This window comes from Aythya marila, assembly GCF_965140915.1.
Source record: "Aythya marila genome assembly, chromosome: Z".
NCBI classification, from domain to species: Eukaryota; Metazoa; Chordata; class Aves; order Anseriformes; family Anatidae; genus Aythya; species Aythya marila.
In genome coordinates, this window is record NC_139080.1 from 50,902,380 (window position 1) to 50,929,526 (window position 27,147).

Below are 27,147 nucleotides of genomic sequence, written 5' to 3' on the forward strand. Positions count from 1 at the left end.
AAGATGCCGTTCGCCTTCTTGGACATCTGAACACACTGCTGGCTCATTGTTGGTTGAGCCAAGTGTCAACCAACACCTCCAGATCCTTTTCCTCTGCACAGCTTTCCAACCACTCTGCCCCAAGCCTGTAGCATTGTATGGGGTTGTTATGCTAAAACAGTGTGACAAATACCCCGCTGTTTTCTCACTGGTTGGAATAAGTCTTGCTGTGCTAAACAGGGATAGATATTTCTTCAATTTCTGCAGAGGGAAGATACAGCCTCAATAGTCAAGGAAACCAATCATTCACACAGGTTGAACAAAATATACAGGAAGAATATAGAGGTTTTCCCTCTCTGCTGCCAGTGAGATCAAGGACAAGGGAAGAAAATACCATCAGGTCCCCCTGAGTGGAGGTGAACATAAAGGCCTGGAAAGAAAGAGATGTCTGCTGCCTGATCAGCCTCACAGGATCATTGATAGCATAATTTAGTAACTGCATAGCAAGGGATACATTTATCCTTGTAGTCCTAATCTCTGTTTGAACACAAAGATTGTGTTTCATAGTTTCATACAGTGTATTGCCTTTCTAGATTTTTCACTTGTGTCTCACATCTGAGCATGATCCTCTTGGTTGCTTTTACATTACCTCTACTGAAGGTGATTAACTTGCAAAAGCTCTGTAAGTAGGGCATAGTAATGGGAAATAAAAATTTCCTTCTACAAAATGAAGTGAAAATAGAATGGTACTCAGTTCTTTTTCAGTTAGTCTTTATGTAGTTTCTTGCCTGGAACAAATCACCCTTGAAAGCTCAACTCAGAAAAATTGTTGGTGAGAGAATCACCAACTTGGAAACCTGACAGTAGCACCTGGGCCTCATTAAAATACTCTTACATTTGTAAAAAGAGCAAAGGTGCCTAGATAAAATAACTGTTTAATATATATGCATTTTACTGTTTAATTAACTTTCTACAACAAATCTAGTACCACTAAAGCCATACCTTTGGGGGTGCATCCTCTGTGGTGTTAGTGTAAATAATGTATTCTTTTCATTCCACATGGTTTATTCTGGTGATGTAAGGGAAATAGCAGATAATTAGGGAGGATTTTCTCCCACAAGCAGTAAAGAGGAGGAAAATGGGACTGAAAAGAAAAACACCCTCTTCCATTTCTTTCTTAAGTAGGAGGAGGGAAAATGAAGGAATGTTTCTAGCAGTCAGGAATGGGAGCTGAAAATAAGCTTGAGAGAGGAAATACATGTTTGCTATCAGAGAGAGCTCATAAAATTCTTTCCCATAGTCGTTTGTCTCTCACCATAAAATTGTCATCAGGATGACATATGAAAAAAATATACCACAGTATTAGCAGGGATTCATGCAATTAATATTCTTGCATGAAGGAGAGAGTTCTCCTTTTAGATTGTTAAGACAAGTTTTCAAGTACTGCTGCAGTTTTTAAAGCTTTGTTAAAACAACTTCACTGAGACAGTCTTCAAGGAGTTAGGGGGTTAAAATATTTCCTGAAATACTTCGGTATTGTCTTGTTAGCTCTTTTAAATGCCTTTACTATATTTGGAAACATGGCTGACGCTCTTTCACCATGAAAAGAGATTGTTTGAGGGATTAAACACTTATGTAAATGCTTGAATAGTTGAAGTTACAGGATATAATCAGTTGTACTGAAATCTGGGTGGGGGCTACACATCACAGACAGGGGTTATGATATTCTGACCTTAACCAATTTGCTAGACTGAGCCCAGTACCTCATTAAAAGTATTATTCTGCTCTGATGAGAATTATATTGTTCCTCTAAATTAACTTCACGTGCCAATTCATTTGCAATTTTTTTCTTTGTGAACTGAGTTCTCTCTTCCTTTTCATGTATTTATGCTTAACTATTAATTTCTGTTTGATGACTTCAGGTAGGAAAGATTATCTTGCTCATAAATAATATAATAAAATAATCTTTTTAGTTTCTTTCTCTCTTTCTTTCTTTTTCTTTCTTTCTTTTTCTTTCTTTCTTTCTTTCTTTCTTTCTTTCTTTCTTTCTTTCTTTCTTTCTTTCTTTCTTTCTTTCTTTCTTTCTTTCTTTCTTTCTTTCTTTCTTTCTTTCTTTCTTTCTTTCTTTCTTTCTTTCTTTCTTTCTTTCTTTCTTTCTTTCTTTCTTTCTTTCTTTCTTTCTTTCTTTCTTTCTTTCTTTCTTCCCCTCCCAAATAAGTGTAAAAAGCTGTTTCGCTGCTAAAAAATAACCAAGTATTTGCAGAACTCTCTGTATGGTTGGATCATCTGGGGAGTGCTTGACTTCAAAGAGTTTTTTCCCTGTTATGTGATAGATCTTTTTTCCTGTGAAAAATAATATAGTGATAAGTATGTGGTTTTTGTAAATACTTTTTAAAGTCATTGTTGCAAATAGTAAAAAGTCAAACTTTCAGAAAGTAAATCTCTGGAGTGTTTGTGCAATGCTAATTTGGCAGTCTTTATAAAAGCATTATACTACAGTCCTTATTTAATTACATGCAATTTTTTCTACACATTACAAGCTAAAAAAAATATGAAAGATCTCTATTAAATAGAACATAGAAAATACCTAGATAGCATAGCACAGAAGGGAAGAAAGCTTGAGACTCTCTGAGGTTCTTCTTCATTCTCCCAGAACTGATGTTAGGCGTTATTACGGAAATAGATTGTCATCATCCATGGGGACAAGGTAGTGAACACAGGGCCCTCTTTTTACCCATTGTGTGTGTTTCACTGGTTTAACAACAATGTAAATGGCATAAATCTCCATGCAGAAAATAATTGTTATAAGGAAAACCTTAAATCTTATACATGTTAATAGAACAGAACATTTCTGGATGGTAAAACATTGTGGCAGTGAGCTCTGAGATTATTCTGTACTGCAAGAGTAACCTCAGTAGACATTAAACAGTCACTAAAGAGCAGGACAGAAGAAAATGCCAAGGTTTATATACTGGGTCCTAGTCAGCTTGTACAAGAAATAAGAATATTTGAATGTGAAAAAAATATTTTGCCAAATCACATTCTGCACAATTATCAACTATATTTGCTGAAATTTTAATAAAGAAGAACATTTGGTTTAAAGGAAACAAGAATTACTCAAGTTATAATGCTAGTGATTAAACTTAACCAATTTTTAAACTAATGAAAAGCTGACATTGAAATATAGAGGATCAAGAAACTAAGACAACAACAAGAAGAGAAATAAATTATCACCACTTTGGGTACCAGTGAGTTAAATTTACTTCTTTCTGAAAGTGTTGCTGATTGTCTCTACAGATTTCTAGAAAGCAATAATGAACCTTAAATGGTAAGTTACCGAGTTCTATTTAAAACAAAAACTAAAGCTCTTCTTGCTCAAACCAGACATTTGTTCTTGTGCCAAAGTCTGCAAAGATTTACAAAAAAACAAGTATGAATTAGTGTTCCAGTTTGCATTCATTTATTGGCAACCTGAATTTTCAGTATAATTTGTACAGGAGGCAATGGCTCTCTCTTTTGAGTAGATTTGGCTTGTATCTGCTCTGAGAAAACTACAACTGAGAGATTTATAAATACTCAATAAAAATGCATTTTTCTCTGTTTTGCTCTAGCTGAATTCAAGAACATATGCGGGAATATTCCTGGCTTTACTTTTGATATTCATACTGGAAAAGCTGTTGGTAAGTTTCAATAAACTTATTTTAACCAAAAGATGCTATGCATAAGATTGGTGCAGCTCCATAATAGTGGACTAAAGTGAATATTTCATAAAATAAAATTCAATAAGATTCTATCTCATTGTGAAGTTTTGAAGGTGAGACGCAGTGTGAGAGCAAAGTTATAGTGACTTGTTATTTATATTTTTTGATTCCTCCATTTTCACAGAATCATAGAAACTATAGAACAGCTTGGGCTGGAAGCAGTTCCAATTAAAGCAGTTCCAACCCCCCCTCTCTCTCTCAAGAGAGAGATAATTTTTGATCATTTTGATAATGATCTTTTCATCCCCCCTCCAGAAGGTTTGTTTTTCTGAAGGTTTTGCCTTTTTTTTTTTGAAGGTTTTACCTTCAAAAATTTTTTTGGACTCATGAGCACATTAGTAACACTTCTGCATCTTGATAATATTTAGTATTTCTCTGTTTTGATCACTTGCTAAACTTCACATAGTTTATTTTTTCTTTAATCTTGTTTTGATTTATACCCTGTATGTAATTAGTAGTTTAAGTAAATTAAAAGGAACTTCTCATCTCAGTATAAAAAACAGTGAAATTGAGAAACCGTATTGTTTATAAAGTCAAGAAGTACTGTATTTTGACAAGCTCATCTGACTTTCAGACATCGATGAATGTAAGGAGATCCCAGGAATCTGTGCAAATGGTGTTTGCATCAATCAGATTGGCAGCTTCCGCTGTGAGTGCCCCACTGGATTCAGCTACAATGACCTGCTCTTGGTCTGTGAAGGTGATTTGAAGTGACGTTATTTTCTACTTAGTTCACATAAGCATAATTATCTTAAAGGAAAGGCGAACATTTAAATTACATATTTTTCAAACTAGAGGACAAGTTGTGAGCTTTCTTTCTTGTAAGGGTCAAATCCATAAACGATTTTGTGATGTGTTTGTCTTTAATACGTATGCATATGCACTGAATACAGTTTGTCATTTTTTTTGTGTCAAGTAACCCACTGGCTCCTAAATGCTTTCATTTTATTATGGTTTTAATTGTATTACTTATTAATTTGTGTTAAAACTTGCTCAAAGAAAAAGTTCCCTTGATTTTTCCCCCTTCTATCTGTTCTTCTGTGGTTTTATAAAGTATCATATATTCATAGAAGATAGTAGTGAAATTTTGTGTGTCCTGAAGTCAATGGTAGTTTTGTCGTTGGTATTTGAGTGTCTTGTGCCGATGACACTTGAGCCCTAAATTGCAAACAAACTGTGCCACTTACTTTTTCACTTCAAAATGTTCTTTTGTTTAAAATATATAGATGTACAACTGAATAAATAAATATAATACAATAATACAATAATATAACATACAATAATACAATAATACAACACAATAAATTTCTTCGGGTACATGTTTAAATCTTCATGACTGCTTCAGTATATAGGGAGTTGGATTCAGTATATAGGGAGTTGGTATCCTCCTTCATCCAAAAAGTGTGCTGTTGATAAAATTCAATTGATGTTGCTTTTCATTTGCACTTACAGCACAGGAGGCTGAAGGTCAGCATCTTCATACTTTGCTCAGGAAACCTATGAAGACCAGTCTTGCACAAGACTGACTATACAGTCTAAATACTAGGCAGAAATATGCATCTTGTGGTTTCTTACTATGACTCTTGGTATTTCAGATATTGATGAGTGCAGCAATGGAGACAATCTCTGTCAAAGAAACGCAGACTGTATCAACAGTCCTGGTAGTTACCGCTGTGAATGTGCTGCTGGTTTTAAACTTTCACCCAATGGTGCTTGTGTTGGTAAGAAATCAGTTGATTTTTCTAGTCTGAATCTGTTTGTATGTAATCAAGGGTCTGTATTTGATTCTCTTGAAGGGTGAAATTTTCTGTTTACTTTGCATATTGTTCTTTTTCTGTTTATTTTCTGTTACCTTGCATATTCTGCTGTGTGTTTTATGTAGCAGTTTTTATTTTATAGCCCTGTTTCCTTGTGCAAGGGAAGAAAAGACAGGGTGAAACTTTTAAAGAACATTCTTGAGGTATCAACCAAATACTAACAGTAGTTTTGACCTTGAGGTGTACAGGCAAGAAGTTCTTATAAAACGAAATTTTGTTATGATTCAGGTTTAGTTATGGATAATTTTGAGTCTGGTTTTAATAATAATAACAGATTGTAAAAACATGTTTGTGTAAAATGAATGAATAATAAAAGTCAATAATGTGTACCATCTGTTTTATATTTTTGTTATAGATCGCAATGAATGTCTGGAAATTCCTAATGTTTGCAGTCATGGTTTATGTGTGGACATGCAAGGAAGTTACCAGTGCATATGTCACAATGGTTTTAAAGCATCTCAAGACCAGACTATGTGCATGGGTATGGAAAGAAAACACTTCTGTGATTTTAAAAGAGGGGATAATAGAGGGGACTGAGTTTAGATTATTATTTTTTTTAATTGTATAAGAAGAATATAATGGCATTGAAAGACTGATTCATGTGTTTTTGACTTTTTGTGATTAACGTATATGAAGTTATCCTTGGAGAAAGGAGAAAAAAAATCACAATATTTTCAGAGGTAGCTCCATATTACTGAAGAAAATGTTAACCCCATTTTCACAAAAATACATGATAAAGACTCATTTGAAAGAAAAATTTACAGGTGATATTACATAGCAACAGATTTCAGAGACAAAAATACAGATTTTTTTTCAATTATTTCAAACGCCATTGAGTTCCTACTTCATTAAGAAAATAGAATTCCACACTTAATGTAATCTATACTAATTTTATATTCTGATAATGACATGAAAGAGATGATATTAAGAAATAAGCAGATTACAAAATAAGAATGTTTTTCTTTCTTTTTTTTTTTAATGTTAAATATTACATTCTAAAGGATATTTAAAGAAAGAGGTGATGCATGTATGAATTTTGTTCTCTGAAAAAAATAACTAAATGTCAGCTTTAAGCACTAGTGACATTTAGTGACCTCTATAACACAGGTCTGTTCGTGCTTCTGTTTAATGGAGGCATTGAAAACCTGTTCCCATAATATTATATATTCATATATGCTTTGAGTCTTCTCATTTTTGAACTAAATCATATTTGTCAAATCAGCTGAAAAAGATATTTTGGAAAGTGACTTCTGTTAACAATGCAAAATTTCCAGAACATGGTTACTTGAAATGATAATAATTCTAAAACTGAAATTTGTCTTTCACAGTCCGAAATACACATTTTGACTGAAATGCAGTCTGAAATACGGATCTTAACAATGACAGGTTATGGAAACAATTCTGTAACAAGTTGTTTAGCATCTGTAAATAAATGTTATAAATATATAAATAAACAAATATTTCAGAAAGTCCACAAGAACCAGGAGACAAAGATCTAAGTAACCTTCATATTCCCATGAAAATCCAAACAACACTCAAATACACAGTAGAAAACATTGAATTCTAGTGTTTTAAAAAACAGATGTATCCAAGAGTTTGAAGGCAGTCTTTATATTTCTGATTGTACGTTGAGAACAATAACACATATCTCGTTTAGAGAGTCTTTTGAACAGGTTTTCATGTGCGCTAGAGTAAGAGGTGTATACGAATTTTGAGACAGTTCTGAGACTGTGATTCTCAATCCTTTGTACTGACTTCAGATCACTAGTATACATTAAGAAATGAAGGTATTATTAAGGAAAATAAAAAGAATGTTTCATGGTACTGCATATATACGTATTTTGATCTTTACAGTACTTTTTAAAATACAAATGAAAAATAAGTGTCATATGTAATGTTTTCCTACACGTGCCCAGAAGGTTTCACACAATGCTGCAAAAATCACTAGTAAAAATAAAAAATGTGACAGATGTGACAGGTTTAGAGTATTGTCACTGTATGCAAAGACATCACTTTAACAAATACCTTTAAAAATAAATTCTAGCATATAATTTTGTTTCACTTTGCAGATGTCGATGAATGTGAACGCCATCCGTGTGGAAACGGAACATGTAAAAACACAGTTGGATCATATAACTGTCTGTGTTATCCAGGATTTGAATTAACTCATAATAATGATTGTATGGGTAGGTGATGTAATCCAAACCATGCTTTCATTGTGGCTGGTTTAGCATGCCAAGGAGGATGTATATAGTTAAAACTCAAACAGATGTTTCAGGGTGCTAGGGAAATTAATTGAGTGCAGTAATTTATACAGCTACCAACCCTAGAGGTTAACCATTATTATCATTTTTGAAAATAAATTCAGAATATGTTTTACCGTCCATCTTGAGATAATGTAATCCCTAAAGGTCTTGACCACTGGCACAGCCTTACAGCCCTCATCCCCATTAGATTTCTTGGGCAATTACAGCAAATGTCCTTGACTGCTGGCAAAGTCCATAGGAGCCACTCAAAATAAGCATGGCATAACACCAGAGTTACCTCAAATCATTTCTTTATTTCACCATATTGTTTGAAACTTGTGTATGGTGTGAAAAAGAAATGAGACCAGCAATAAGAAAGCAAGCACAGCTAATCACCTACATTTCCTGCTCTCCTAAGATGAACTCTGCTTACACAGAGGCATTGCTATTTCCTTTTCCTTAAAAGTGGAGAACACCAGAATATCTGATGGTTTTGGACAATTTAAATATTTGTGATAAAGAAAACAAAATCTTCCTAGGCTGAAGAACAGACTCATAAGTCTCTGGAGATCCTCTGCCTTGTGCAAAGCCTAAGCCAAAACGGAAGCCTTCACATTCCTTTCTGCTACAGAAGAAAGACAAAACGAAGTCTACCATTTCCTTTGTGGTTCAGGAGAGAACTAAAACATTTTAAATAAGTATTTTAAATCCTGTCCTTCTTCAGGAAAGAGAAAATTCAAAACTTGTTCAAGAAAGAAGAGACTGCAGCCAAAGAATGGCAGTCTTTGCCAAGGAGTTTCTTTCCCATAGCAGTACAGCTGCCAGGCTACTGCCAAGAGCATCCAATGCCTCTCCTCCAGGCTGTGCCTTCAAGGAGGCTAAGGAGCTCAAGCTGACTCAGAGACTTGGCTTTTGTGAGCTTGCCTCCTGACAGCCTGGAGAGCCCCACGGCTTTCTTCCAAGCCATCCTGGTCATTCAGTTTAAGCCCATCCCAATATAATAGTCTGAAGGTATTTGTACTTGTGGAACTGTCACACAGAAGAAATACACTGTGGAATAAACTAGTAACCAGGCATGTCTGTACTGGCCAAAGCAGAAGGTACATCTTGTACAGGAGCTGGTTCTTAACACTTCTGAAGACCTAAAACCTTTTCAGTAAAATTGATGTTAGTCTTCATCATTCAAATTAAAGTGTTTCACAACAGTGAAGCGTAAGTTGTTCTTACACCGTGGTACTTATTAATCTCCTTGATTTTCATTTCTTAAACTTTCTCATCTGTAATACATTACTGCATTATGCAGTGTTTCTTTCATTTTGCCTCATTAAAGTAACTCTTAACTAATAAGCATTTTCAAACCTCATTTTCAGAACTGTTATGAAAGAAAAAATCTTCCCATGGAAAGCAAATGGCATATTCCAAATTTTGAAAAATGACAAAGCAGGTTTTAGGGGGGAACTTGAGCATATATAAAATCCAGATAAAGTCCAGAACACCCCATGTTACATTTTCTTTTCTGTGTCTGGAGTTAGTATCATACAGTCACTTGGCAGTAATTGACTGTCTCCAGATGCAGTAGCTGAGGTAATGCTGCAAGTTTTAAAATTATAATACCCCATAAAAAAGAGTGTTGTTTAAATAAAACATATACCCTAAAGCACTTGAGTGAGAGTTACTTTCCACTAACTGTCAACTGTTCCCTTGTTGCTGCAAGATTTGCCTTTTCCATGGAAATACATGCATTGCAACTTGAGTGTGTTTATAACATTCTGTATATACTGTGCATGCTTACACATTCTAATGGTTAAATTCTTGGAAGGACTCAACTCTCACTTGTGTGGTTTGGTTTTTTTTTTTCTATATAGATATCGATGAGTGCAGTTCCTTCTTTGGTCAGGTGTGCAGAAATGGACGGTGTTTCAATGAAATTGGTTCCTTCAAATGTTTATGTAATGAAGGATATGAACTTACTCTAGATGGCAAGAATTGCATTGGTATGTATGTATGATACCACATGGAGATGTTACAGTACCGCTGAGCTGAAATAACACAGCTATTACCTACTATGTAGAAGGAAGGATCACAGTCTTAGTATCTTAAAATAAAAAATAAAAATGACAATGATTTTACATAACACAACAGAAGTAACTGGGGCTTGGAATAGTTGATCTTTATGCATTTAAATATCTTAGAAAATTGGAAGGTACTCTACCATATATGTAATGAATAACACTGATTTGTAATGTAAGAACAATGATGTTAAGAATTACACGATTCTAAAGCTTTCCTGATTCTATTTACTCTCCTAAGATACAAATGAGTGTGTGGCACTACCTGGTTCATGCTCGCCTGGTACCTGTCAAAATTTGGAAGGATCATTTAGATGCATCTGTCCACCAGGATATGAAGTAAAGAGTGAAAGTTGTATTGGTAAGGCAAGTTGTAATTGTTGCTTCTATACAATTTAAAAATTAAAAGTATCTGGCTTCAAAGTAGTTGTACATATTGATGACTGTGAATTCTGAATTCTGTTCTACTTCAGAAAACGGGGAAAGCCCATAAGTAGTTAAAGTATTCAGGAAGAGGTTTTAAAAGTGGAAGACAAGACATCATCTTGAACTGTGTTGTGCTGTTTTGTACTTTCATTTCTTCATTGATGCAAACTGAAAAATACTTGGATTTACTTTTCAAAAAAAATGGTGTCCTGTATTTCATGACACCCCCCCCCTTTCTTTTTCCCAATTATTATTGATAAAACAAACCAAACTGTATAGTGGATTTTTGTAATGTTTGCAGAAATGGTAATTATTGTAATGTAAAATAATGGCAATCAATGCAAGAAGAAACCTTTGGTTTCACAGGGCTATGACATTTTAAAATCTGGATTTGGAAAAGGTTTTGGAATTTATGGGAAAAAATGCTTAAATTGGTTTATTCTAACAATTGTTTTCTGATTTGGTGTTTTGTATAATGTCTCTCAAGTGCTGAGATCCACAGGGACGAGAGTAGACCTTCCATCAGTTTGCATATTCTTGTTTATTCATAGAACTGTCTCATTTGAATGCAATGTCGCATAGTGAATTAAGAGTGGGTGTAGCAGAGAATGAGAAATAGATTAGAGTTACAAGGAGAGCAAAGCACGGGACTGCTGTGAATGTTATTAACATCTAAATATATCATGTGTGGACACCAGGCAAGAAAGGTGCACACAACTAGTTTTCGGCAGCTAACCTAGGAGGCCTTAGATTCCTGTAAGGTCAGAGAATGGAGTAAGCACCTGCCTGGCCACTGTGAAACGTGGTTCTCAGCCTAAATTACTGAAGGTAGCTGCACCCCTCAGACACACTCATCAAAATAACTCCCTGTAGTAAATGAGTAGCTTGTCCTTGTATGGAATGAAGAAAAGACTGGTGAGCAATTAATGACTTGGCCTACATTATCCTAACTTTCTGAATGCAGGAACAAAGACCATAGGCCATAGGAACCTTCTTGATTTTTTGTCTTCAAAAGTAGGATACATTTTCTGAGCCCCAGACCTTTCTAATTCTGTTGTATCATACCATTATATAAAATTTGCCTGCCAACTTTATGGTTTCTTCTGGCAGCTGCTGTTCCCATACATTAGCAATTGTGTTTGAGATCCATTCAAATCACCTATAGTTGTAAAATCATGAATATAAAATGAAAGATTTTAGTTTTCCTGGAATATCGCTGTTCATGACACTGTAGTATCCTGAGAGAAGTCTTGATGGTTTTGTCAATATCAGTGATGGCCATATAGATCTTTACCCTTAGTAGAAGGTACGTAATTGCATTCTTCTTTATTCTGTCATGTGTCCAGAAGATTTTGAGATAAAATTACTAGACAATGCCTAGATAGTCATATGATTGTAGTAATAATTTGATTAATAATCTGTCAGCTCTTGAAACCTATGATGTTCCCCATTACTTTCTGTTGATCTTAAAAGCAGACGTCTTTATAAAAATTCATTACTTCTCTCAGGAAGGTTGGGTACAGCTAGATTATTTCTTAAGCTCACAGTGATTATGTGCAAGAGAAATCAAAACAGGTGGGAGCCATATAAAAAGTCTTAGTTTTCACCTACACATTTAATATATTTTCTTTTATTTTATGGGGAATAAAGTGAAGAGGACTTGCTTCCATTGTTTGGTTAGCCTGTCCGTCATGGTCACAAAAAGTGTTTCTTTTATTAGTCCCAAGCCACACCTTACATTAACATCCAGAACTTCAAAAGAGAAGCATTTCAATCCCATTAATGCAGCTTAGGTGCTGAGCTTTGTAAGTTAGCAACTGTCACACTAAGTAGGAAATTGATTTCTTTTCTTTCATGGAAATAAAGTGGCTCAAAACACATAGTAGGAACCTTTCCATGGGAAGTTTCTGTGGAGCTTGGTCACACACCAGCTTGTGCTACAGTAGTTTGGTCATGTGCTGTACCTATAATAGCTTCTGAAAAGTGGGCTCAAGGTTTTTTTGGACTTAATATCAAAAGGACCTGTTCCAACCTGATTCCTTCCCTCTTACTACTTAACTTTTTCCTGTACAAAAGACTGTTTTTCCCTGGTTGCCTTATCTGCTAAATATGGGTCAGTTTTCTAAGATTCAGTATAGTACAGAGTCCAACAAGTATCAGGAAAAATGATGCTACAAATCTGTGACTCAGCATCCATGAAGCTTAATTCCACGAAGAACATCCATTCCTGCATGCACTTTGAATCACAGAATCACAGAATTTTCTAGGTTGGAAGAGACCTCAAGGTCATCGAGTCCAACCTCCAACCTAACGCTAACAGCCCTCCACTAAACCATATCCCTAAGCTCTACATCTAAACGTCTTTTGAAGACTTCCAAGGATGGTGACTCCACCACTTCCCTGGGCAGCCTGTTCCAATGCCTCACAACCCTTTCAGTGAAGAAGTTCTTCCTAACATCTAGCCTAAAACTCCCCTGGCTCAACTTAAACCCATTCCCCCTCGTCCTGTCACCAGGCACGTGGGAGAACAGACCAACCCCCACCTCGCTACAGCCTCCCTTGAGGTACCTAAAAAGAGCGATAAGGTCGCCCCTGAGCCTCCTCTTCTCCAGGCTGAACAAGCCCAGCTCCCTCAGCCGCTCCTCGTAGGACTTGTTCTCCAGGCCCCTCACCAGCTTCTTCACTGATTTAAGATCAGTGTTGATATAACTGAGAATTAAGAACAGTGTTAATATAACTGCAGAATGTTTATGCAGCCACATTATAGATCCCTATAATGTTTCTTCTAAAATCCATTACTAAAAGACTCAGAAGGAATTGTCCTGCAGTTATAGCTTTGGAAAATTTTAAAATACACTTCAGAATTTATTAAATTATAATTACCTTTAGAAATTACTTTACCAGAGAGGGTTATTTCTTCTGATAGCATTTGCAGAACAGAATAAAGTAAAATATTGTTAATAATAATAATAATAATAATAATAATAATAATAATAATAATAATAATAATAATAATAATAATAATAATAATAATAATAATAATAATAATAGTCTATTAATACATTACTTTTCTTACTCTTTGTCTATATAGGTGCAGGGATATGCAGCTTGATACTATTTCAGCTGCACAATTTTACAGACCTTTATAAAGGTCTTTAAATTAGGTCTGTAAAAAAAAGGTCTGTATATTAAGCACTCCTTTGCTTTTAGTTTTTAATAATTATAAAAAGATCTTTAATTAAAAAAACTGAGTATGCATAGCTCTAGTTTCTAATTAAATAGAAGAGGTTTTTAAATAATGTATCAAGAGTGGCCATGGTAAACTGGTGTCTCATAAATGCGTCTCATAGTCCTCCCTCCGTCTATAGTGTCAGTTCAAGGGTCAGTCAAGCAATGTGAAAAAAAAAAAAACAACTTTTATTCCAAAGAATCCCCAGCATACAGATTGTTTTAAAATTCATCTTTGGATGTTTTATGTTGATGGGAAAATATTTTTCTTGTAAATATATTTCGTTCTCTGTTTCAGTCTGAAAGCGTTTATTTAAAGTTTATGCAATAAATATGGCAAAGAACAGATAACATGATTTGAAACACTCGAAAGAGTTAGTGGAGCTTGCTTTATCTTTTTGTTGTTTTATTGGAGGTGTACCTCTGGTTGAATTTAAATAAATAAATGATGTTTTTAACCAGTGAATTGATAATTGATGGGATTCTGATGAAATTTTTCTTATAAATTTTATAGATATTAATGAGTGCAATGAGGATCCCAACATCTGTCTCTTTGGCTCTTGTACAAACACTCCAGGAGGTTTCCAGTGCATTTGTCCTACAGGTTTTGTGCTGTCTGATAATGGACGAAGATGTTTTGGTAAGTTTAACAATTACAGAAGGTAATAGCTAATTTTAACAGACAACAGATACCCTGTGAAAAGGGTAAAAAGAGACTTTGGGAGGTCCATTCCAAAATTTGTGAGAGTTGGAAAGTGCATTCAAAATAGTTAGAAAAATACAGGCCTAACATCATTCCTTTCAGGACTGGACACACATTAACCTGGTAGGAGCCGTGAGCTCCACATAACTGTGTTTTCTTTTTCAGATACTCGCCAGAGCTTCTGTTTCACTAATTTTGAGAATGGGAAGTGCTCAGTGCCAAAGGCTTTCAACACCACAAAGGCAAAGTGTTGCTGCAGTAAAATGCCAGGAGAAGGATGGGGTGATCCTTGTGAGCTCTGCCCAAAGGAAGAAGAAGGTACACATGAAGATTAAAATAAAGACTTTTAGCTGGGAGAAAAGGAGAAACACATTCATGTAGTACCTTTTCAATCAGTAGAAGAAGGGATCTCTCTTGGTGTTAGCTCTAACAGCCTTTTCTAGAATCATTCTGAGGTGAACAAATGGAACAAAATTACATAGAAGAAACTAAAGAAAAACAGCCTGAGTTACTGTTTTGGCTCTGTAGAGCTAGTATACTCCTATATGAATCATGGATCAGATATATATATCCTGATGGATCTCACCTGCTTTAGGAAAAGCAAAAGAGTAAAATGGGACGGTGCTGAGGATCCATGAAGTAATCAGCCGTTTTCAGTTCTTGGTTTTCTCCAAGTTCCAAGCGCAGAAAGAGAAAAGCACCAAGCATGTGCACACAGAAGTTGGGTACATTCTAGTACTGTTACCCTGCCCTAGAGACAGTTTTGCTTTGCTTTTACATCTGGCAAGACAATGTAATGGCCATGATTTAAATGGCTGAGTTTTGAAAAGTGTGGTATAGAAGATACATACGTGATTTTTTTAATAGCTTTAACCATTTATCCTGATTCTCTTTCTCTCACTTGCTGTTTTTTTTTGTTTGTTTGGTTGGTTGGTTGGTTGTTTTTTTTTGTTTGTTTGTTTTTTGTTTTTGTTTGTTTGTTTGTTTTTGTTTTTCCACAGTTGCTTTTCAGGACCTGTGTCCTTATGGTCATGGGACTATTCCTGGAATTGATGATACACGTGAGGGTAGGTATGCTTCTTCCTCATAATTCAAAAAGTTTTGATTTGTGTTTAAAACTAGACTTGGATATTGTAGTGTATGGTGGGTTATTCCCCACAGCCCACAGGTGACAAGAGGCTGACTTTTAATATACGTGAGCCATTATGAGATAGATAAGAGATTACCTTTAAAAATGCATGGGTAGAGAACAACAGAATGGAGCACTTTGGTTTTTAAAAATACTGTATTGAGACAAAAACACATCAACTGATAAATGGTTGCTAATATCTTCCTACCTTTTAGATGTTAATGAATGTCTTGAAAGCCCAGGGATTTGTTCTAATGGACACTGCATAAACACCGATGGATCCTTCCGCTGCGAGTGTCCAATGGGTTACAACTTAGATTTCACTGGAGTACATTGTATCGGTGCGTCACTGTTTCGTAAATGCTAAAAATTATAGCACTCGGATTTGAAACGTAATTTGAAATGTGTCCCAGTTCTCTTCAGCTTACATTTACTCATTATACACAGATACTGATGAATGTTCAATCGGCAACCCATGTGGAAACGGTACATGCACTAATGTGATCGGCAGTTTTGAATGCAACTGTCATGATGGATTTGAGCCAGGCCCAATGATGAATTGTGAAGGTACATTGTCTTCTACTGTCTTTTCCTTTAGTTTCTGTGTAAGTTTCACAATGGTTAGTTTCAAATTATTTTATTCACTAGGCGTTTGGTGCTAGAATAACCAGGAGGAGAAAAGTTTCTTTGATTGAAATATCTGATAGGGAAAGCAAGTCATGAATTGATTTAAGCATTTTTTTTTTAATTTATCACAGGGCTTCTGAAATTGCATATTGTGGTAGTCAATGCAGTGGTTAGCTGTATTTATTGTGAGGTTATTTTGGGGACCTAGCAGTTATCATCATTTCTTTTTCCTCTCCAGCAAACAGCTGAATCAGTTACCACTGCAAAAAAAAGCCTGAATTTGCAGAGTGTTTTTCATAAGTGAGGCAGCTCAGTTATGAACTGACCCATTCATCACAGTTATAGTAACAAATGAGTTACATTGGACACAATAAGCTGAAGTCAGACCTCTGATCCATCTAGTCCTTTATTTCATCCTTCACAGTTGAAATGCTAATTCAGGACAGCATATAAGCATGACTAACAACTTTCAGCAGCTCACTCCTCTCAAGAATATATGGGAAAATATGATGCAGATCGGAGGATGTGTTCCGGCAAAGTGGGTTTAGCATCCATTTATGGATCTGTTGTCCAAGAATCTGTCTAGTACATTCTTCAAACTACTGATACCATCTGCATCTAAAGCCTGTTGTGGCAGCAAGATGCAGAAGTTCACTACCCTCACAACTTAGAGGAGTATTTTATTTCATTTATTTTAAACTAATCCTCTATTAGTTTCACTAAATAAGTTTCATTCTGTAAGTTTCAGTAAGTTTCATAGCGTGGGGTATATATACAATCATTATGTTCTCATCAGATCCTTATCAGGATCCTTCTTTAAAAATTTGTCTTTTACAAATCATAAGTTTCCTTTCCAAAGCAAGAACTAATTTTCTTATAGTTGAAAAAAATGCTGACATCTGTCATCACATAGAAATACATTTTCAAAATTTCATTTAATAAAAATCTAAAATAGAGCAGTCCCAGCTTGCCATTTTAAGTTCTAGTTTCATATTATATTTGTAACTACTTTTACACTGAGCTTTGTTCATTTTTGTCTGACTACTCATAACCAAGCATCCATAAGTTTCTGGTTTGCATTGTATTACATTTCTGATATTTTTTGCCGATTATATACATATATATATATAGAGAAGTGCAGGTATAAAAACTTCTGGGTGATTGTTTTAAAACTTACTGGAGAATGATGTTTTTGTTCCTTTCTGTTCAGATATAAATGAGTGTGCTCAGAATCCCTTGCTATGTGCTTTTCGTTGTATCAATACTTATGGTTTCTATGAATGCACCTGTCCAGTTGGCTATGAACTGAGAGAAGACCAAAAGATGTGCAAAGGTAATGACTTAAATGTGAATTCCCCACCTTCTATCACCCTGTGCTGGCCAATACTCCAGATATTTCTGTGCATCTTGTGTTCATCCTCTTAGTGAAATGTAGCAAACAGCATAGCAGATAATTTACTCCTTCAAAATTCACATAATGCCAGTGTTTAGTGCTTTGTGTGTTCTTGCTGGGGAATGTAATACAAGAATGTCAAGATGGTGAAATTGTCTTTCAGCTCACAAAGATTACTTTGACAACTGCAGTTATGCACAGCACTCTGTGGTGTTTTTGTTGTTTTTTTTTTTAGTTCTTGTTTCATAGGATAGTCTGGATGCATTTTTTTCATGAAAAAGTGCTGGTTGCCTTCAGTAAATGAAGCTACTGAAAGGATGCTCAAATACATGTATTTTTACAGATCTAGATGAATGTGCCGAAGGCCTCCATGACTGCGAATCAAGAGGCATGATGTGCAAAAATTTAATTGGTACTTTCATGTGCATTTGTCCTTCTGGAATGACCCGAAGACCTGATGGAGAAGGCTGCACAGGTAATGCTTAGAAAAGGAAGAAGATATCTACTGCAATTACAATGAGAAAGAATGCTCTTTACGTGTATATAGTGAGCTGGAAAATTACAGTTCATAAAGTACACTTAAGATAGCTGATAGTACCTAATGTCTTAAATTTACTTTTTGTTTCAATGTTCACCTACCTGAAAATAGGTATAAAGGTCTAGGAAGTATTTCAGAAGAAAAACTCTGGTTTTATTTACTTCATTGTACAACAAAATCAGGAAGTTTTTCAGACACTTGGTAGATTTAAAGCAATAAGTATCCTTTTTTCAGGACAAAAGAGACCTCATCCGATGAGTACAAAGCAAAATTATTGTAAATAAAAAGTTAAACTGCCTTCAGCTTAAATACTGTTTATAAATAATGTGGCAGTTCCTTAAAGAATTACAGCTGTGAGATTCTGAAACAATATATAAGCCACAAAGAGGAGGAGGTGTGAAAACTGCCATACTTTACAATAATTCTCTATATCTTCTCCATTATTTTTGGAATAGGTTGAGAGGGAAATGTTGGCAAATTACACTTTTCTAATGGGTAAAAAACTCAAGCCCATTCTGAAGTTCTCTTTGGAAAGAAGTATCTGAGGCTATCATTAGCTCAGAGGAAAAAAAAATAAACATACATCTCAGAGAATGCTTTAAATGAAAATATTTCAAAACAGCATTCCTTCAGCAGCAGAATGACCTCTCTTCTTTACATAACTTGATGAATTTACTCAGAGGAAAGAATGTACTAACAATAATTTTGTCTTTTTCCCTATTTAATACTGCCTTTAAATGACCTGAGGTTATTTTTCAGTTAAACTTTAAGCATCTATAGAGGTATTTAATTGCTTACAGTGTCTATGCCATTAACTATGGAAGAAAATAAACCGGGATTGTAAAGTGTTTCAGGGAAATTATGTGCTGACTGAATTGTGACTGCAGAAAGAAGTTAAATGTACTCAGATTCCTTCTTAATGATTACAAAGTGAAAATTTGTTACACAAGTCATGCACGTGTTCCGAATTTATTTAAATGTTATTTGCCATGTAAAAGTTGTGGATAGGACTCTGCTGCAAGTGTTTTCTGCTTCTTGTTACTTGCAAAGCGCAAAAAGGTCTAAAGCCTTCATCCTAGATGCAGCATATAAGGCACGGAATAGGATATCATTACTAGAAAAGTCTTTCTCACACTTAATCAGTTGTTGTTGGTCCACTTCTTACAAATATTACGCAAAGTGCTGAATACATTCTGCAAGTCTGATACATCTTCTTGTAACAATAACCTGCATTTGGTATTTTGGTAAAGACGAAAATGAATGCCGTACCAAGCCAGGTATCTGTGAAAATGGTCGCTGCATGAATGTCATTGGGAGCTACCGATGTGAATGTAATGAAGGATTCCTGTCAAGCCCATCAGGCATCGAGTGTCTTGGTAAGTCCCTCTCTCCTTCATATGCATTCCATCTTACATGAAAGTGTTTCGGTGCTGGGATTTAGAGTGTAAATTGGGGTTCTAATTATCTCTAACAGCTCTCTTAGGTGAAACAATTAAATAATGTTCCTGATTAATTAAAATAATGAAATGACATTAAATGATATAATATTAAATAATGACAGGAATGAGGAACCTCTTGAGAATGTCAGCTTAATCAGGCTACCAAAGGGCCTCACATGAAAACATCTACATTCCACAGGGCATAAACACTATCCAGACAAACTATAGGTATTTATAAAGAAGCAGAATTTATTTATCTTAGATAGATGAAAAACTGGGATGCATAGCAAACTGAAGTGTTGACACATTCAGAACATGATTTTAAGCGCCACAGTATTGCAACTAGGTATATGATTTTTCTGCACTTTTAATGTAGATGGTGAATATTAATAAAAATATTAGGCTTTCACAAAAAAAAAAAAAAAACTTTTGTTGAAAAGTTATTGAGCTGTGTCTGCACTTTAAACACTGATGAACGGTTTAATATTCATCAACCTGTATTTCCTTTTCAATATGTTCAGACTTGTCATTTGCACTATAAAATTGTTACTCTTTTAAAAATCAAACAAAACTGCAGAATCTTGACTTTTTCATGACCACTGCTCAAGTGTAAATACTTAAAAGTGTTTTTACAATACTAACATGTGAAATTGCAGGACTGTTTAGAACTATATAAAGAACACCTGCTTTAAAACTACTTAGATATTATCTGACGTATGTAGTAAATAACCAGCTCCATGTAAGTTGCCATCGGTAGTGTGCTGACTTCATGGCAAAGCAGTAATGTATTTCCTAAGTATTTCCTAAGGATTAGGACCAGATGGGAGTGGGATGTTGTAGGCTTTTAACCCCAGCCAGTCATTAATGCCAAGGAAATACCCTGTTTTCATTATTACTTTCTTATATCATATATATATACATTTATATATACATATATATATATAAATAATGCATATCTATTATATATATGCACACACGCATATATTTATATACATCATTTTTTAAAAACTATACTTTGGATTACTTTGCTCATTGCTGCTTTTCCTTTAGGGCTGTCCAGGTCAGATAAGACTGAAAAATTAGACTGGCAGAAACAAACTGCATCTTCAGAATTAAAGAACAAACATTAAGTCTTAGATTACACTATTTTAAATATATTGTGCAAATCTTTATATTCTGTTCACATTGAAGCATATTCCACATCTCAAATTGGAGATCAAGCATTGCATGGTCTTCAAGTTATAAGGGGCATAAAGACCTGCCCAATATACCTACTTACAAGAACATAAGTCTGCTGAGTCTCTCACAAGTGCCACTTTCTGTGAGGACAGCTTTCTCTGCTGTAGCCAGTTAAGTTACCAGCCACCCAAAGCAATTTTCACCTAAGGTCAAAGATTACATTTTACCAGTTCATGTGAGAAATCCACAGATTATACTTATATACCACATGGTCAGCTTGGTGTTCAAAAATGTACACATTCTTAGGAATCTGAAAGATTTTAACTTTAAGCTTTAAGACAAAAGATCTTTCACTTAAAAACATAAGCGTCTGTCAGACTAGTTGACAATATCTTCATTTTTATTAACAAATATGATAACTGACCTATAACCTAATTAGAAGTACCATCTCTGCAAAATCTAATTTCCATGATCACTGGAATCTCTCCTCTCTTCGTCTGCCTGTTTGAAGGAAACATGCAGGAAGTTAATGATTGTGTAGTTTCACTCCTCTTTCATGATTGACATGTATTAATAAAAAGGTTCAAAAAATAAGGAAAATTGATTAAGAAAGAGACAGGTTAACAGTATGGCTATATAAAACCATTTTTCCAACCTGCAAAGTAGGAGTGTTGCTTAAAAAGACTAGTGAATAGCAGACTAGCAGCACTTAGAGACTTCTAAGTGCTAAGAATTTTGTCATTTAAATCACATCAGGGTATAGATGATCAGACACGCTATTTTTACCAGGAAAAATTAAAAAATGGAAAAAAAAAACCAACACACCTACACACACAAAACAAACCAAACAGTAAGAGAGAAAGAGAGAGAAAGAGAGAGAAAGAGAGAGAAAGAGAGAGAGAGACAGAAAGAGAGACAGAAAGAGAGACAGAAAGAGAGACAGAAAGACAGAAAGACAGAAAGACAGAAAGAAAGAAAGAAAGAAAGAAAGAAAGAAAGAAAGAGAAAGAAAAGCCAAAGCTGTAACCCTACTCCAAGTAAACCTGTTAAATGCAAGCCAAACATAGGTAGCTTAAGAGGGAGCTCAGTTTGGCTTGCAGCCTGTTCTACTATCAAGTAAGCTTGCCAGGGATGCCTAAGGGCACATCCTTCCTAGAAGTAAGATTCACATCAACTCCTACAGTACTAAAATTCGGAGATGTCTGGAATAAACTTGGAATGGCAACAAATGTTCAGAAGACATGGCAAATTTTTGAAAGGCTAAAGCAAAACAGACTTTGCAGACTGGTTGCGAATAACCTAGTGCTTGAGAGTTGACAGAGAGCCAGAATAACATATCAGATGCTCAGTGATTCAGATATTTATCTCCTGCTCTTTCTTAGTCTCTCCAATTCTTCCTTACAGATAATCGTCAAGGCTTTTGCTTTGCTGAAGTACTACAGACTATGTGTCAGATGGCTTCAAGCAGCCGCAATCTTGTCACTAAATCTGAGTGCTGCTGTGATGGAGGCCGGGGCTGGGGTAATCAGTGTGAGCTCTGCCCACTTCCAGGAACCACCCAGTATAAGAAGCTCTGTCCACACGGTCCAGGATATACTACAGATGGAAGAGGTATTTGCAGAGATGAAAGGACGTAGAAAACAGTGAAGGAATACACTTACATGCTTAAGAAAATGCAGTATTCTCTTTGAAGCTCCTTTGAAGAATTTCCTGTGAAACAACAGAGTTTGATTTTTCAAATACTACTGTGTGATCAGAAATTAAAAACACCTTTAAACAGTAGCTGCACCAGGAATACTCACAGCTGTGCACGATTTTCAGGGTTGGGATCTAAAACAGGATCAACCAGTAGTAAAAGCTAGAAATTATCCCAAAGCTTTTGTATGCTGAGATGTTACACACAAGGCAAAAGGTAACAGCAGTAGTTCTAACTGGCACATATTTTTAAATTTTGGTGAAAAATTTTTCTTGATCTTACTAGTTATAACAAACTTCACTTACATGATTTTTTGTTTGTTTGCTTTTAATTTTTTGCCCTTAGTAATCAAAACTAGAGCTGGATTACCTAATGAAATAGCATGAAACTTTCAATGCAGAAAACAATACTAAAAATTGGAAAAATATTTGCTTGTGTGTTCAGGCCCATTTTAAAGAGAAAGAAAGGTTAAAGTTACTATCCAAAGCATGATGATCAGGAACTGTGGAAAAATTTGAAGATTTTTTTTTTCCATCCCCAGTAACATTCCCATGGCATTATACAAAATTACAGAATGGCTGAGGTGGGAAGGGACCTCTGGAGGTCATCTAGTCCAACCCCCCTGATCAAGTAGGGACACCCAGTGCAGGTTGCCCAGGACCATGTCCAGGCAGCTTTTGAAGATCTCCAAGGAGGGAGAATCCAAAACCTCTCTGGGCACCATATTCCAGTGCTCAGTCACCCACACAGTAAAGTGCTTCCTGATGTTTAGATGGAACCTCCAGTGTTACAGTTTGTGCCCCAGTGCGTCTTGTCCTGGTACTGGCCAGTGCCTCTTGTCCTGGTACTGGGCACACAGGAAGGAGCTTGGCCTCTTCCCTTAAACTAGACTTTGATGAGATCCCCCTGAGCCTTCTTTTCTCCAGGCTGAACAATCCCAGCTCTCTCAGCCCTTCCTCATGAGAGCTGCACGATTCTCCTGATCATTGTGGTGGCCCTCTGTTGGACACTTTCCAGTATGTCCAGCTTTCTGTTGTACTGGAGGGCCCAAAACTGAACACAGTAATCCAGGTGCAGTCTCAGCAGTAGATCATTGGTAGAAGGTGGTCTTTTTTCTTTGAATTTCTTATTCAGAAGGAAAACTTAACAAATGTCAAATACAAAACTAGTATCTATTTTTTATGAAAGATCATATATTTAATATTTTCCCTACAGATATTGATGAATGTAAGGTCATGCCAAACCTATGTAGAAATGGACAATGTATCAACACTATGGGCTCCTTTCGCTGCTTTTGCAAAGTTGGCTATACGACTGACATAAGCAGCATATCCTGTGTTGGTAAGATTCAGTCTCTTAATTGTCAATATTTTTTTTAATGGTACATAATTACACAGTGCAACTATCAGTCTCCCTCTGTAAGCCTTTGAGTATCTCTTTATCTCTTAACTCTTTTCTTTCTTTGTCTTCCTACTATGCCCTTCTGATTTCATTTTGCAAAGCAGGGAAACAAGCTGTACTGACAATATTCCTGCACTGAAATATGTTTTCATCTATATAACCATGTTGACTGACAAAACAGCTAGCTCACTGCTTTGTTTTTGCCACTTTCCTGTTGTTTAACTCATCTAAGTATATCATAGTATGCCTGAAAAGAAATGCTTTGTCCATAGGTGAAAATATTAAAGTCACTGTTACTCTAGTGTGTCACTCTTTCAAGAGATTCAGTTTGCCACAGTAGAGGTTACTCCAAAGTGACAGACGCATAGGGAAAGAAATGGAAATGCTGCAAAAATGTAAAACATACTTCTACAAATGTTTTTCTCTTAAATATAGTACTGTTCAGGAAACATCTTTCAAAGAAATCAGTACAGCAAATCTTTAACAGTTTCTCTTTTTAGATCTTGATGAGTGCTCCCAGTCTCCCAAACCATGCAATTTTATCTGCAAGAACTCAGAAGGGAGCTATCAGTGCTCATGTCCTCGGGGCTACATCCTTCAAGAAGATGGAAAGACATGTAAAGGTAAAGGAAGCTATACGTAGTAACTTTAATTTTGTTGCACTTTGGCTTAAAAGGAAATATTTTTGAAGTGTGATTTTTTTTTTTTTTTGCAAGTTAGACTATATTTGTTGACTTCATATTTGTTGACTTTTGTTAAGACAACATCACCTCTTACTTCCAGATCTTGATGAATGTCAGACCAAACAACACAATTGTCAGTTTCTCTGTGTCAACACCCTTGGAGGCTTCACATGCAAATGTCCACCTGGTTTTACTCAACATCACACAGCTTGTATTGGTAAGAAGAACATGAGTTTTCTTGCATTCATTTTTTCTAAAAGAGGAACATTCTCAATTCTTACCCTTTCGCATCATATAAACAATAGTAATACAGAGCAATAATGTCAGCAGTTCAGAAAACAGATTTTGAAAAGCAGCAATTACAGCTGAAGAAATATCAAAGTATATCCACCATTTGTATTTTCTTGCTTAGTAAAAAGTTATATATATTTAATACATGTTATTATATGCTAAGTATAACCACATGGACACAAAGGAGTAGAGTATTAAAATCTGATTTAAAATGTAGTTAAAATAAAAACAGACTGCCTTTTCTTCTTTAATAGATACAGATGTCTTTAGATCTTAAGCACATGCATGAATCTAGCCAACTGAAACTGTTTTAGTTAAGCTAATATGTAGGTGCAGCCTTTTTCCACTGTCAACAATTACGTACCTGGGTCTTTCACGCTCATAACTGAATTACAACCTGTGCTACCAATTTACTAAGTACTTTTAGCCCTGCATGAGTCATCAGGTCATCTGAAATTTGAATATGGAAAATAAAATTTTCAAAATAAATTTTTGCATCTCTTTGGTTTTCAACCTCTAAGGAAGTGTTATATGAACATGCCTAACATCTTACCCCCAAGGTAAGATGCTAACCTTCTTCTCTCTGCCCTGTTAAAGATAACAATGAATGTGGTTCTCAGCCATTGCTTTGTGGATCAAAAGGAATTTGCCAAAACACTCCTGGAAGTTTTACCTGTGAATGTCAAAGGGGATTTTCTCTGGATTCTACTGGATTAAACTGTGAAGGTAACTAGTAAAAGTCAAATTCTTTTGTGGTGCAAATTCTTACCTCTGAGTCTAGGGAATCCTATGATGTCAAAGACAAACCACGATCATAAAACAGAGAAGCAGACATAGTGAAAGCACATACCAAAAATAAATAGGAGTGTATCTGAGGAATTTAAAACATAAATGTATGCAAGAGCATACTGTCTAACTCTTTTTTTACACAAGTTAAAATAAAAAATTACTCTTTATCTGAACTCTCAAACAACTCCAGAGTGCTTTCACCTTCACATAGGTTTATGAATCAAAAAGTCTGGTTACTTTTTCTTTTTATTTCCATGTACTCTAAAAAGAATCTTGCTACTTTTTTTTTTTTTTTTTCTCCAGCTAATTGTAATCATCTGCCTGAAGGTATCTAAGATCAGATTCTCAGTGACATACTTATCTCTTCTTCCATAGCTTCATCTCTCTGTTGGCCCAAAGGAAGCCCCAGTTGGGAAATCTGGATTTGAGAGTTGTAGTGTCTTTAGTTGGTCTCAGATACTGTGAAACAAAAAATTAAAAGGCAGAGGTATATGTGCACAAATTTATGACATCTCAAAATATCAGTTACCCTGACAAAAGGATTTAAAACATGAATTGATATTTGGAATGCATTTCTAAAGTAACAATGCAGAATTTGCCCATCTAGAACTTTTAGAAAGCATTATAATCTGTCAGATTACTTTATCCTCTTCAAGTACATACATTCATCATGTGTACTTTATCCAGCACTAAATTACACATACCAAAGCATACACAAGATAGGTACATAACTAGAACATCAGAACTGCTCTATATGTTTTTACTGATGAAAGCACAAGTTTCATTTCCCGGCAGTAGTTTTCTAGACCTCATGCTTTGGGACAGCCCAGTTCCCCGAAATCTGTGGACAACTATGTACAGCTAGAGTGTAACTTACAATCTGTGGTGTCTTGTACAATTTCTTATTTTCTACTAGCATTGCATACTGTACCTTACACATTGGGGTGCTTACAGTGGCTTACTTCTTGCAGCAGACACTGTTTCTAATGACCAGATTTTTACATTTTCGTTTTAATTTGTGGGTTTATTCTTTATTTACACCTTCATCAGAGTTTTTTAATTGCAAAGGTGAACAAGTACAATACAGACAAATTTGATATGTGTTCCACACATTCAAACACTTCAGTATGTGCCAGGAAACTGAAGTCCTACATAGGTGGTTTGGCAGCTGAAATCCAAAACCATTCATGTTCTGAATATTACATCAAAGCAACATTGTGTGTGATTAGGAGTAGTGTTTCTTCTCCAAATCTGAGTTAAAGTTTTGAAAGCTTTAGTTGGATTATTGATAGATACAGAGAACACTGCTCCAAAACTTCCAAGGGAAAAACCCTGTACAGTGCTGCCATCTTAGAACAGTATTCCTCTGTCATAAATATGGGTGTTTAGGTGATTAAAGTAACATATTTGCAACATGTATATTGATGTGTTCCCTCTGTTCTACTTCCCTTCCCAATGCAAAGATGTGGACGAATGTGATGGAAATCATAGGTGCCAACATGGCTGTCAAAACATCCTCGGTGGATACAGATGTGGATGCCCACAAGGGTACATACAGCATTATCAGTGGAATCAATGTGTTGGTAAGGAAACAAAATGCATACAATACATTTGTTGTCATAGAGATTACAGTGACAACTGCCAAGTAAGGGCAAGAATGCACTGGACAAAGGATATGCAGACAGATCTTTTCTCTCTCTCCCCTTCTCTCCATCCACTTACTACTTCTAATGTAAAACAATGATAGATGGTG

The 27,147-nt window shown here is 35.5% G+C and overlaps 1 protein-coding gene across 4 annotated transcripts in view; it reads left to right on the forward strand.

Moving 5' to 3' along the window:
- The window catches only part of FBN2 (fibrillin 2), a 202,977-nt gene that overhangs the window by 168,257 nt on the left and 7,573 nt on the right, over positions 1 to 27,147 (forward strand). For all 4 annotated transcript variants that reach the window (XM_082783017.1, XM_082783018.1, XM_082783020.1 and 1 more), the window contains 21 exons: positions 3,591 to 3,659; positions 4,315 to 4,440; positions 5,336 to 5,461; positions 5,913 to 6,038; positions 7,627 to 7,743; positions 9,669 to 9,797; positions 10,114 to 10,233; positions 14,041 to 14,166; positions 14,395 to 14,547; positions 15,231 to 15,296; positions 15,574 to 15,699; positions 15,806 to 15,925; positions 17,196 to 17,318; positions 17,722 to 17,853; positions 19,167 to 19,292; positions 21,939 to 22,145; positions 23,446 to 23,571; positions 24,132 to 24,254; positions 24,415 to 24,531; positions 25,203 to 25,331; positions 26,858 to 26,977. In XM_082783017.1, coding sequence (XP_082639143.1) covers positions 3,591 to 3,659; positions 4,315 to 4,440; positions 5,336 to 5,461; positions 5,913 to 6,038; positions 7,627 to 7,743; positions 9,669 to 9,797; positions 10,114 to 10,233; positions 14,041 to 14,166; positions 14,395 to 14,547; positions 15,231 to 15,296; positions 15,574 to 15,699; positions 15,806 to 15,925; positions 17,196 to 17,318; positions 17,722 to 17,853; positions 19,167 to 19,292; positions 21,939 to 22,145; positions 23,446 to 23,571; positions 24,132 to 24,254; positions 24,415 to 24,531; positions 25,203 to 25,331; positions 26,858 to 26,977 — 2,607 coding nt within the window. The remainder of the gene's footprint in view (positions 1 to 3,590; positions 3,660 to 4,314; positions 4,441 to 5,335; positions 5,462 to 5,912; positions 6,039 to 7,626; positions 7,744 to 9,668; positions 9,798 to 10,113; positions 10,234 to 14,040; positions 14,167 to 14,394; positions 14,548 to 15,230; positions 15,297 to 15,573; positions 15,700 to 15,805; positions 15,926 to 17,195; positions 17,319 to 17,721; positions 17,854 to 19,166; positions 19,293 to 21,938; positions 22,146 to 23,445; positions 23,572 to 24,131; positions 24,255 to 24,414; positions 24,532 to 25,202; positions 25,332 to 26,857; positions 26,978 to 27,147) is intronic.